The 12493-nt window shown below is 43.6% G+C and overlaps 1 protein-coding gene across 1 annotated transcript; it reads left to right on the forward strand.

Annotated features, from left to right (window-relative positions):
* Nucleotides 1–9200: 9200 nt before the first annotated feature.
* atp5mc3a (ATP synthase membrane subunit c locus 3a) lies at nucleotides 9201–12292 on the forward strand. The gene is made up of 5 exons (XM_027018062.2): nucleotides 9201–9289; nucleotides 9475–9574; nucleotides 10408–10482; nucleotides 11307–11497; nucleotides 11726–12292. The coding sequence occupies exons 2-5, from the start codon at nucleotides 9536–9538 to the stop codon at nucleotides 11838–11840; spliced, it is 420 nt and encodes a 139-aa protein (XP_026873863.2). The 5' UTR covers nucleotides 9201–9289; nucleotides 9475–9535; the 3' UTR covers nucleotides 11841–12292.
* The last annotated feature ends 201 nt before the right edge of the window (nucleotides 12293–12493 follow it).

Raw genomic sequence — 12493 nt, forward strand, 5'->3', positions numbered from 1 at the left:
ATTCAAATTTTTGTGCAGGGCAGTCTGTGCCAGGTATTTGTATGGTCCTGTAGGTCTGTGAGCTCAGGGAGAGGCTGCGTACCACCACCAATTATGAACGAACACCGTTTTCTTCTCAGCGATGCTTTTCCGAGGTCCCTGACGCCAACATTCGAAAAAGCACAATCCCACATGGCTACTCTAGCCTAAAAGTTAATAATCCTCCTAATTAACGCTTAAACTGAAGTATGAAGGATTACAACTTAAACAAGTTGCATCAATTATTTAAACTATGCCTTAAGCTCTTCCTCGTTGTAAAACTCAGCGCGTTGCTGCAGAGGGGGAACTCCTGGAATCAGCAGGAGCACTTGAGTGCCTGGGAAGCGTGCAGAACCCCTGGAGTGATCTGCTCCACCTGGTCCTTCTCCATCCAGGGGCCATTGCTCCATATGATCAGTGCTCACTCACATCTGCATTCATCCAGGCACCTTATCAATACGCACACCTTCAACAATTACCCTGAGCCCAGCACTAAACGCCAGGCGTGCGCTTTAATCACGCCCCCCGTTAATCAGTGAAATGCCTTCATATCTTTTAATTAAAGCTTTATTAGAGGGAATGTGTTGGGATATTTGCTGGATGCCGGTCTTCCATTAATGACGCTGGGAGAGATTTGGGAATGGCGAAGGCAGATGCCGCGTGGTCACTCACAGTGGGGCTCTTCACGTGTGTAATTGCTTTTTCCCACCTACAGAGGGTGGTGAGGAACCCCCCAAACAAGTCAAGTCTCTGCCTAACAATTATTGTCGGGCAAATTACCAGCTAGGCAATATATAAGCTGTCAGGAGAGGTTAGCAAGAAAAAGTGTAAGGAAATGGAGCATTCAGCCATTCATCATGGCTGTAGTAGCTGGGCTCAAATTGAACAAATGTCATTCCATCCGTGGGAATTAGAAGATGCAGCTCAGCTCGTCACAGATGGGCTAAAGATGAACACCCTCCCCTCAACACTAGTCTATTAATGGCCAAACTGCATCGGAACGTAAGTTTCCGCAACAAGTTTCGACTCCTCTGTGGTAATACACATTCCAGTGTGCACAGACGAACGCAGTGAAACACAGTGTAGGAATCCCTCATTGGCTTCTCTGCACATCAGTGGGAAACAGTTTTGTACTCACATGAGAGCTATACTCCACCATCTGCCTGATTCTCTGCATGGTGCCACACTCACTCTCACTCTCTCCATCACACACATTTCTAGACAACTGCGAGCACACGCACTCTTGTATTCAGGGACTTCAAAAGTAGACTTAAGGAATGCACAAAAACACATATGTGCACGCATGCTCCCTCCAAGCATGTGTGCACACCTGATGTCTAGTTGTGATGGAAGAAACTGTCCAAAGACAACAATGGACAATTTTTGGAAAAATGTCTCTTTTCTTTCTTCCTATGTTCAAGTACTAAATATATACTAAATCATACATGCACAAACATTCTCCCACACACATGTATCGATGTGAAGCTATAACTGAAGAAATGACAACAACAACGATTTTCAGTTTTGTGGAGTGTAAAAATTGGACCAAAATAATGTCCTGTTTTCAAGTGCGACTAGGTCCCGGGTTGCAGTTGAAAAGGATTTGTTCAGTATAAGCAAAACAAAAAGCCAATGAAGCAGTAAAAAGGTATTTTAAAAAATAAACAACCTCATCAGACTGCATCCACAATCACGGATGCTGTTTATGGTTCGCCGAAATATCTGGAAAGCCTTGAATAAAAAGGGCCTGGCGTGGCCCTCAGACCACCAGCCACTGGCTCAGCTCTCCTGTCTCCATGCTAGGATCTGAGGATCCATCACCTTTCAGTGAAAAAAACATTTTCCTTCGTTATTTTAGCTCTGCGGGTTTATGCATTTAAGTCCAAAATAATTTTGCATGTCTGACTCAGTCAGGTCTTGTTTTAATTCATTACAAAAGTTTATGGTAAAGACAACGACTACATTTAGTACATTCGGTTTGGCTGAATACCTTAATTGTGAATTAGGTCTGCGTTAGCCTGTGTAAGTTAGTGTAAAACTACCACAAGCCTATGGTTGTCCTGCAGAAGGCCTGAAATATCAGTGGATCGGTAAGACTCTAATTCTACCAGCAAGCTTCTAGGGTCTGAGTAGCCGCTTTAACCTCCGTGCCGCGGCTGCCTGTTCGCGGTTCAGATGCTGCCTCGATTGCAGAATTCCGTTTTTATTATTGTTTTCTCTGGAATCGGTCCATTCTGTGGTTTAATGGTGGCTCAGAGTGCTGGCGCTGAAATGGCGCTCGGGGGAATAGAGCGTCAAGCGGCTGAATTTCCACAGCTATTAAGCAGTCTCCATTCAATTAGAATGCATAGAAACCTGACGCACCATAACTTATGGCTCTCCCTGCCAACATAAAGCATGTCTGGAGAACAGCCCCGCACTAAAAATACCGAGCCAATCTGACGAACACTTATATTGGAAGCTAATTGCGTTCCTTTTTTTTTTTTTTTTTTTTCCTTCCGAGAATTAAAGTTGGATTACTATTTCACCTGACGTGAGTGCAGCGCCAGACTCGTTTCTGGTCAGCGCGGTAAATGCGGATGGATGCGAGAGATCATTCCCAGCGAGGAGGCGCCCGGGCAGCCAGGCCCGCTATCAATTAGGCGTCTCAGGCCAGCACTCTCATATTTCCATGGCTAATAAATTATGCCGCGTATCAGAAAAGGCGGGTATACCTATTTAAAAAACAGGATTGTGTCGAGGCGGGCCATAAATATGAAATATGAAAGGCAACAAATTGAGACAGTCAGTAAAGTGTGAGATTTGTTATCGGGCTAAATGCTACGCAGGGAAAGGTGAGACTGACTATCAGGAATTATGATGATAGAAATGGACTTTGATTGGTGTTTAATTTTTTGCTTTTCTACAGGCGGCGGCTGGTTTAGAAGAAGCAGACAGGTTCTATTTGCTTTATGATTAATAATAGGCCTTTCCAGCGCTTCTGCGAAATACAGATATTACTTCTTGTTTGACTTATATTGTAAAAATCACCTTTTTCCTACATTGTGATTGCATTCATTTATTTCTTATTATTGCTTAAATTCTCCCTCCTGGTATTAATTTAAAAAGGAAAAATGTATTTTCACCTTTTTTAAGCAGTAGCAAATAGTGATATTACAGTGTGTGTCGCTAAGAGGCTTCTTGTTATTTGGAATAATTTCCACATCACTTTATTAATTTGCCTTAGTGTACATCGTTATTAGTGTGCTTGGAGTTTGCTCTTAAGATCTGTTTTTGTTTACTGCTTCAATACTGGTGCGTCTTTCTGTGTCTTGACCTCCCAGAGGTTCTTGACCTTCCAGGTTCTTAATTGCTCATTACATAAATCTGTCCTGAAAGGCTTGTATCAAGATGTTTATTGGCTCCTAACCTAAACTCGTGAAAAGCCTGAGCACTGGCACTGACACAGTCCAGACAAGGCACATTTGTTTAGAATTAATGCGGCCATTCTCTGCTGTGCCTGAATGCATGTGAGTGACCCGCAGTACAGGTAGTCGATCACGGTGCGAGTGATTTCTCCCCTGGTGGTCAGCCGCGAGACTCTTGGCAGGTGAGGCCTACCACCTCGAACAACAAAGTGGCGTCGGCTGTTCTCACACGCAGGGGTCGCGAGAGGTTGGCATCGCAGCAGGTCTGGACGCCGTGACAGATGAAAGGGCTGAGTCTTGGCTGCTGGGTGCAGCAGAAAGCAGGCAGTCTGTTTTGGTTCACCTTACGTTAGTTTGCACTCGTGTATGTGCTTGGGGGGGGCTGGGCTGGGGTTGACACACTCGTAAAGCTCTGTGATAGATTCGGGCTGATCTGTGCCAGATCGGCTCAGAGCGTGGGAGGAGTAGGGCCAGATCCAGCAGGTTTCTGTAGCAACAGCTGCTTTGGCTCCCATCTTACGTGGAGACGCGCTGACGAGTCAAAGCTGCATCTCTCTGCTTAACTCCGTGTGTATGTGTGTGTGTGTGTGCATGTGTGTGTGCGTGTGTGTGTGTGGCCCAATTAGCATGAAGAAATTATATAAATTAAAATTGTTATAAATTGCTACTTTTTCTCCTTTCACTTTAAATTGAATTCAAGCGTTATTTTATTTTACAAACCTGATACAACAGGTGTAAGATTCCAGAGATTATTACTTTTTCCTCTTCAACTGTTCCTGCCATTCCGGTCATTTAACTCTGTGGGATGTGTAATTCCACATGTGTTTCATGTGTGTGCTGTCCCTCAGCCTCCATGCCTCCTGGGTCAGCCTTTATAGATGGCCTGTGTTCCTCATCATTTGTTTACAAGCCTGTCAAAGTCAGCACTCACTTCATTTCATGATAATAGTGTTTGGACGAGTGGTAGCTAAATGACTATTTAATGGTCTCTAGGCTAGGTCATTGGTTTCATTAGTGCTTTATAAGGGTTTCCTCTCTCAGTTGATTGTTTTGAACCACACTGTCAACAAAGAGGAATTCATTCACAGGGCTGTTTTTTGTGAGACATTTCAGTTGTTGTGAACATCGCTACTATGTTTTGTTTTGAGGGTTGTTGTTTTTTTTGTTTTGTTTTGGTTTTTTTTTTTACAACCACCAATGTATTTATTCAGATGGGTCAGCTCCAAAAGGCGGGCGTGTTTCTGCGGAGCCACCTGGAGCAGACCGGCTGCGTTCAGCTTGCCTCATATCTGGAGAGGGAAAATTAATGCGTATTAATGGAGCCTATGAAAGCGACTAATTGAGCATTCCAGAACTCGCTGAGTTGGGCATCTGCTGCTGACATTCTACAGCTCGGGGCCTGCGGTGTGCAGCATCTCTCTCTCTTCCTTTCCCTCGCTCTCTCTCTTTCCTGCTACGACACGTGGTCGGGCTGTTAACTTCAGAACAGGCTAGTGGGGTCGTTACTGAGACAGCCGCATTAATGACACCAGATCCTTCAAACGGGGCCCTTGGAGCCAACAAACTGCCGACATTCTCCCTGTGAGGTCCTGCTGCCATTTCGTGTGCACAGGAATACCGAGGAAGAAAGGGATGACGTCGCGCTCCACGGCGTGTGTGTAATCATATCAGATGTGTTCTGTTTGAATACCCCGGCATGTCTGAGAGACTCCACGGCAGCACAGAGATAGACAGACATGCTGCACACTGCCACTCAGCTTTGCCGAACATTCCTAATACACGTCCTGGCTGTCTGTCTCCGCCGTCTCTCCCAGATGTCTTCAGAGAACGAGTCTGAGAGTGTGGGGGGTGGGCGCTGTATGCGTACATCTGTGTGTGTGCGTGCATGCATGTCCGTGTGTGTGTGTGTGTGTAAGGTTGTCGGCTGTTGATGTGTTCATAGGTCTCGGAGTGAAGAACAGAAAGGTCATGTGTCCTGCGTAACGGAGGTGCGTTAATCAGGCCCTCGCTGGCTGAGATTAAACAGCTATAAGCACACACAGTGTAAATCCTGCCGACCTTGGAGACAGGAGAGAAGCCACACATCTGTGAGCCAGTCATCGCTCGGCTGGCCCTGTCATGCACGCTCCTGCACCCGCACACCGCTGCCTCTCTGCTTGTGCACAGCCATACACGCACGCGAGCACACGGGCAGGCGTGTGCTGCCACAAAACTGCTACTCCTGATGCTGAACAGAGGTACAGAGAGAGGGAAAGTGAGACAGAAATAAAGAGAGAGAGAGAGAGAGAGAGAGAGAGAGAGAGAGAGATGAGGTGGACAGCAGTTTTTTTTTTCTTCATGAGAGTCAGGTCCCAGGCTGCTTCCCCTATTTGATTCCCATCACACGTAAGAGAGAAAACAGACAAAGCAGTGAATTTCTCAGCAAATTGTGTGTGTTAGATGCTCCCACATATACACACATGCTTGCAATGTGACAACTCCACTCTCTGACTTATTTTGTCCCCCACTCAGGCTGGAATTTAATGAATTTATCACATCGATTGGCTTGATGGTTCACTTGGTGATATTGCTATTATTATGCCTGAGTATTTCTAGTTTGCAGTTAAAGACACATTTTATAGCTCCTGAGGGGCTGGTTTATGTCGACAAGCATGAATAGCCACCCCTGCCACCCCCCACCCCCCCACTAACATACACACACACACACAGCATACCCCTAAGACTCAAAAGTGTGAAGACTCATTTAGAGAATGAGTGGAAGGTCTGGTATAGTGAGTCCACTTTAGTCAGGTAGATTACAATGATTTATAATACTCTGTATTATGGAAAAACATAAACACATTGTGTGAACAGGCAGCAGGAGAATTTCTAGCTGAGGTACAGACTGTTGTGTTCATTACTCACTGAAAATAACGGCCACGGTGAAAGCAGATGAAGGCGTAGGACGCATTTCAGAGCTTGCTTGCTACTTGCAGTGAAATGGTGTGGAGTGCATCTCAGCACCATACGAGAAAATGACCTGCCCTTTTCCTTGTTTGGGGGCCAGGCACGTCCATCACGAGGACGGTGTATCTCAGGACTGCACTGGCCGTTTGTTGTCATTTTACAGGTTTCCATTGCCAGATCACTGGAGAGTGAAAGTTACGCAAGAAAATGCCCAATAATCTTCCCAAACAGTGGCAATGGCACACAGACTCGCCTAATTTAAATCTGCCAGCTTTGCGTGAGTCAGAGCAAATTAGGATTTGTCTGTCTGACATGGAAGCTTACATGGAAAAGATATAAGAATTTCACCTAACCTAACATGGAACCATGCACAATATCGTTAAATAATCGTAGAATTTCCCTGTCAGTACATGCGGAAGTAAAACTCAACAAATCCACATTTGATTTGATTTTTTGGTGTCCATCTTTTAATATTCATGTTTTCAGATATTGGAATATTAGTGTACTGCTGGCTCTCATACGGAGTGGAGTGGGAAACTATATTATTCTGTCCATCTCAGCATTTCTCCTCTCTCCCCCTCACTCCCTCTCTCTCTGTGGCAGAGAGCACAGATCAGTGCTATTATAGATTGGCCCAGAAAATCAATGCTGTGAATACTAATGACCTTTACATCTCCGTATACCCACAAACAAAGCTGGAACATATCCATTAAGTCCCACAGGCAGAGAGCAAAGACCGCTAGATTCCATAGAAGGTGTGTTGTTACACTACAGTGCAATCCAGCTGCCCAATCCAAACTCTAATCTCAACTGTTATGAAGAAACAGCAAAACTAATGTTTGTATAAAAAAAGGTGATTTCTATAGTATTACCTAAAAAATCTACCTGAGCAAAGTGGACTCATTATTCCACTCATTTTCTAAATGAGTGTTCAGCCTTTTGACTCTTAGAGGAATGAGACGCAGGAAAGGGTATGTATAATATAGTGGAGAATATAAAATATATTATCAGCGATGTTAGTAACTAAAATTATAGCAGCGTACCTGTAAAGGCATCCCTTCTTACTTCAGATCTCACATGGTGCATGTGTGCATCTCTGTCTGGGTGTGCGTGCGTATGTGTGTGTGTGTGTGTGTGCACGCATTTCTTGCTGCATATGGGGAATATCAGTGTTGCTCTCTCCTGCCGGCACTGTCAGAATGCAGAATGCCTTGTCAACGGTGTCGGGCAGAGCCTGTAAAAACCTTTTTCTTCTTTCTCTAACAACTGCACAGCACATACAGACTGCAACACACACACGTGCTCTTCTTTCACTCCCATGCACACAAGTACACACACGGCACCGTAGGTGCCCAGTCCTCTGACAGGATGTGGTACTGGCACAAATTGTAATTCATAAAGGTTAAGGGGGTCAATGCCTTTTATTACCAGTCTGAGCGCATGCAGCTTGATGGGGGCCGCATGCAAATGCAACATCTCAAGATGTTCACTCAACAGCAGAGAGGCGGGGAGGGAGGGAGGGAGAGAGAGAGAGAGAGAGAGAGAGAGAGAGAGAGAGAGAAGGGAGGTAGGCAAATGAAAGCTGTGAACCTTGAAAAAAAAAAAAGACTGAATGTTCATTATCCTCAAGAGCAGATTTGGTCTCTAGCAGCCTTGTTAATTAAACCTTCATATATCTGTATTCATACACTGACCCAAGACAGGTTCTCATCATCTTCAGAGTTGGCATCAAATGTTATTTTTTGTATTTAATTTGTGTGATTTTAACTTATATGGTATAAAGTGGGAAAGTGTCAAAGGTAGATTAAACTTTAAATATTTAGTTTTTATCTCATTCATTCATTTTGTATTTAATTATTGGAACTGCAGTTTGGGTGGGTGGTTTGCGTGTGAAGTAATATAACCAGTGTCTGGCGTTAGGACTTAAGGACATCTTGAGAACGGGGCCCACTGGACTCTTTGACCCCCTCTGGTGGCTAAGGAGCACCAGAAGCCTCTTGCATCTCCACGTTTGCCTTACACAAAAACATAGTGCTAATAATATGAAATATAAAATAACTGTTTTGCTTTAAGCACCCCCATTGTTCAGTTAGATGCAGATTATGCAGATGATAATTAACAGTGGGTTATTTAAGATGAAGGTAACTAAAGTGCATGCTAGCCTAAACGGTTTAGTGTTCTGTAAAATACTGAAACAAATATAAGCAATAAGCATGGCAAATACGATCAAATCATTTCGCATTAGCATTGCACAGAGGTCAGTGGTGACTGGACCGGTTGCTTGCCTGCAGGCTATGACTTCCAATACTGTTCACCTGTGCAGATCACACCTGAGCAAACAGCAGCGGGATTTGGGCACTGAAGACACCAGCAGGGCTCACAAAAGCTCACAGCACTCATTACCTCCACATGACCCACAGGCCTGGCAAGCCATTCATCACCCTGAGAAATACTGCTGCTGAAACACACCTCTAATAGGACACACAGACAGAACCCAAAGACAGGCTCTACGGGAGTGCACCGTTAAATCTCTGCAGCTAGTGCAGAGAAAAACACAGACTGTTTTGATTTGGACGGATGACCAAAAAGGTCAAGTGGTAAAGGGGTTAGAGATGGCTTCTAATGTCAAATCCTTTCATGCTGCGAAATGTCAGCTCACATACAAAATTCCCAAACACTTTGTTCCTACCGATCTTGCTTTGTTATAAACAAAGACCTAACAGTTTGTGCTGGAAAACCATGGACAAACCAAACTGTTCGAAGGGGTTTCAATAAAGTTTGAATAAAAAGTCCTGGTTTGACGTCACCTCCACATCCGGGACTTTTTGCAGAGAGAGAGAGAGAGAGAGAGAGAGAGAGAGAGAGAGTTGGCGCAGGCGCAGGCGCAGTTTGTACTACCGCTACGACCTCTGTCTTCGGTGAGTAGCAACAAGGAGCAATTTAGCAGAAAATAAATCCAATGTCATCCTTTGTGTAGAATGTCTCTTAGTCAATGCTGTCATTAAGACAATCGTCCGCAGTATTAATTGCGACCTTAAACCAATTTATTTCCGCATAAATATGTGAATATTGCCGTTGACCTTACTTTGTCTCGTCTTTACAGGCAGTCCCCGGCTACTGCTAAATTCGCACAAACCGGTTAACTAAATAATCCCAAATCTACAATGTTCGCCTGTGCGAAGTTCGTCTCCACGCCTGTCCTAGTGAGTCATTTCGTCGGAACAATTATCTTCACCTCATATTTGGCGTGCCATGGTTGTATTTTAATTTGGGCCTTCTGTTGAACTTGAAGCTGCTAACGCTAGTTAACGATCCTGCTAGAAACTCATTCATTCCCAGTCTGGCGTTTCTTCAGTGCTCCACAGCGGCGTCGCACTAAACGCGGCCAGTTTAACGTGAGACTTTGGACTTGTTGAAAATGCTTATTTTAACAAAATAAGCCGAGGTCAAACTTAAGTTAGAGACAGTGGCTGTAACCTAGCTAAGGTGGGCTAGAGCCCTGGCTAGCTGCTTGTCTGCCTGTTCTGTTGCCAGACCTGACCGTTTATTCGCTAAGTGGTTGGATCTTGAACCCTTTATAATTAAAGCATTTTACAGTTACATAGCGGCAACCCACAAAAAGCAGCGGTCACTGTGGCTGTTGTTGCCTGAGGTTTAGCTAGCTGGTTGGGTTAACATGTTAGCTAACCTGGTCATATTGGTCAGTAGGACTTTCTGCTCGTTCTGAAGCAACTAAGCTGTGTATTTCTAGCTGGCCACAGGAGGCATTTATCGTAGCTGGGGGCAAGGGTTTTCTTTTTCCTTGTAAAGCAACAGTCATACATTTTTAAAGCCCAATATTAGTAAACTGTTTACAGTCTACATTTAACCACCAAGGTGTAAGCAATGTTCTCAGTCACGTGATAAACTTTGAACTGTAACTTGCACCTCTCCTTCCTAGTCCATGGACCCATGCCCTTCAAATCACTATCTTGGGTTTTCTTTTTTTTTGGAGTGCCAATTGCTTTTGTTATGCTGACTGAGTAATATGTTTTAGGTGCGTTCAGGGTCCCGGGCTCTGTATAGACCAGTGTCTGCCGCTGTACTGTCTAGGCCAGAGGTCAAAACAGAGGTGAGTGCTTAAGATACCAGAAAGTCAACTGCTCGTGGCTGTCTGCAAAGCCACCTCGTCATTCTCATTTGAAACATCTTGTGGTCTGTAGAGGTCACTTGGCAAAATGTCACAGAGCTTGGCTAGGTGTGTGCAATACACTTTCTCTGCAGTTTTGTCCATTTTGACTAAATGTAATGAGCTGTTCAAGACTTGGCATACTTTAAAGCAAAATAGTAAAGCATAATGTTAATGTAAAGAGAGGCTACATACATTTCCTTGGTCATGTTAGTTATAACGGGTACCTTTCTGAATTGATTTGTCTGACCAATTTGACATTATTTTGCTGTTGAGTCTATATTAAGAATTTTACTCGACAAGAAATTGGGTGCAAACATATCTTCTGAAAGGACTAACAAATGGTGGCTAAACAAACCTATTTTAATTATTACAATTACTTAAGGCTTGAGAAGAATCATGTGTACATGGCATGTAGCATTGTTTATATTCTGATGAGTCCTGTGCATCTTCAGAGACTGGACTGGCCTCCTGTAGTCTATCAATATTTTTTACTTTCCCTTAGTCAGTCACTACTGATTGCCTTCATTAACTGGATCAGTGTTTTAGATTGAGGTTGGGAGGTAAACTGCAATTTTATCCAACTCACATTGAATATCCAGGACCAGATTTGGGCAACCCTGCTCAAAAACATGAATCTTTCTGTTCCTGAACTTTTCCTAGTCTGAATTCTGAACTACACCATGCTGCTGATTGTGATCCAAAGACACCTAATAAAACCTGTTAAAAGTTTTTAATCATTTGATGTACTTTTCCACACTCCTCAGGCTACTGCTGCTGTCCTGCCCCAGTCTCCACTCACACAGGTGTGTCTACGAGGCTTCCAGACCAGCGCAGTGAGCAAGGACATTGACACTGCCGCCAAGTTTATCGGAGCAGGAGCTGCCACAGTCGGAGTGGCTGGATCTGGTGCTGGAATTGGGACTGTGTTTGGTAGTCTTATCATCGGATATGCCAGGTGAGGAAGACTGGTCATGATCAATTGATTTGTGTTATTTTGGCTGTGTGGTGGTTGCTTTTTCCCACCTACTCCCTGATACCAGAGATCAGTGGTTATTTAGAGGATAGGTTCAGGTCATCTTGATGCGAGAATGTTCTTTGTTCTTTGTGCAATATTAAGATGTTCAATTGTGCTATATTAAAAATGTAGATGTCCTCACAATGGTTCTGTGTTTGTGTTTTTTAGGAATCCCTCTCTGAAGCAACAGCTTTTCTCATATGCTATTCTGGGATTTGCTCTGTCTGAAGCCATGGGGCTCTTCTGTTTGATGGTCGCTTTCCTCATTCTGTTCGCCATGTAAAAATTTGCTATCAGTTGGAACATATACTGTAGTGAGTTATGACCACTGTTATCAGAAGTATCTGCTCTTAATGTTTAAAAAAAAGTACATTTTGAAGTCCCCTGTCAAAATGGTAATGTATTATAAAAATGTAATCAATTACAAAATTAAAATGTATTTCAACTGTTTAGAGGACAATTGTAATTTTTGTATCCTGGGAATTGTGGTCCTGCCTGCTGAGACAAGCTCAGATGGTGCTCACCAGAATGTCATCCTTGAAGATTTCTTGCAAAACTTTGAGCTTGATGGCACTTTCTGTATTTCACAATTGGCAACGTGTTTGTTTTGGGTTCACTCACTTTCAGGAACTTCAGTACTGATAGATGGTAAAATATAAGTAGGTTGCAGGTGTTTAAAGTCAAACATTTGCTTTTTGTAAATTGCATTGAATAAACATAGATCCATTTCCTGGAGTTGAAGGTTGTCTGAAGCTTATTTAAACTGTATTCTGCCCATTGAAGCAGATTTCCTCCTTTTCATATAGTGTTCTACAATTCACTGAGATAATAGCTGAATTCAGTAATGGGGAGTGGGTATACAAAGTCTAAAGCCATTGGTTTAAAGAAGTAGAAAATGTAGTTAGCACACCTGTAGGTAAAGTAGGCTGGGGTGAC

Source organism: Electrophorus electricus, chromosome 2 (genome assembly GCF_013358815.1).
Source record: "Electrophorus electricus isolate fEleEle1 chromosome 2, fEleEle1.pri, whole genome shotgun sequence".
NCBI lineage: Eukaryota > Metazoa > Chordata > Actinopteri > Gymnotiformes > Gymnotidae > Electrophorus > Electrophorus electricus.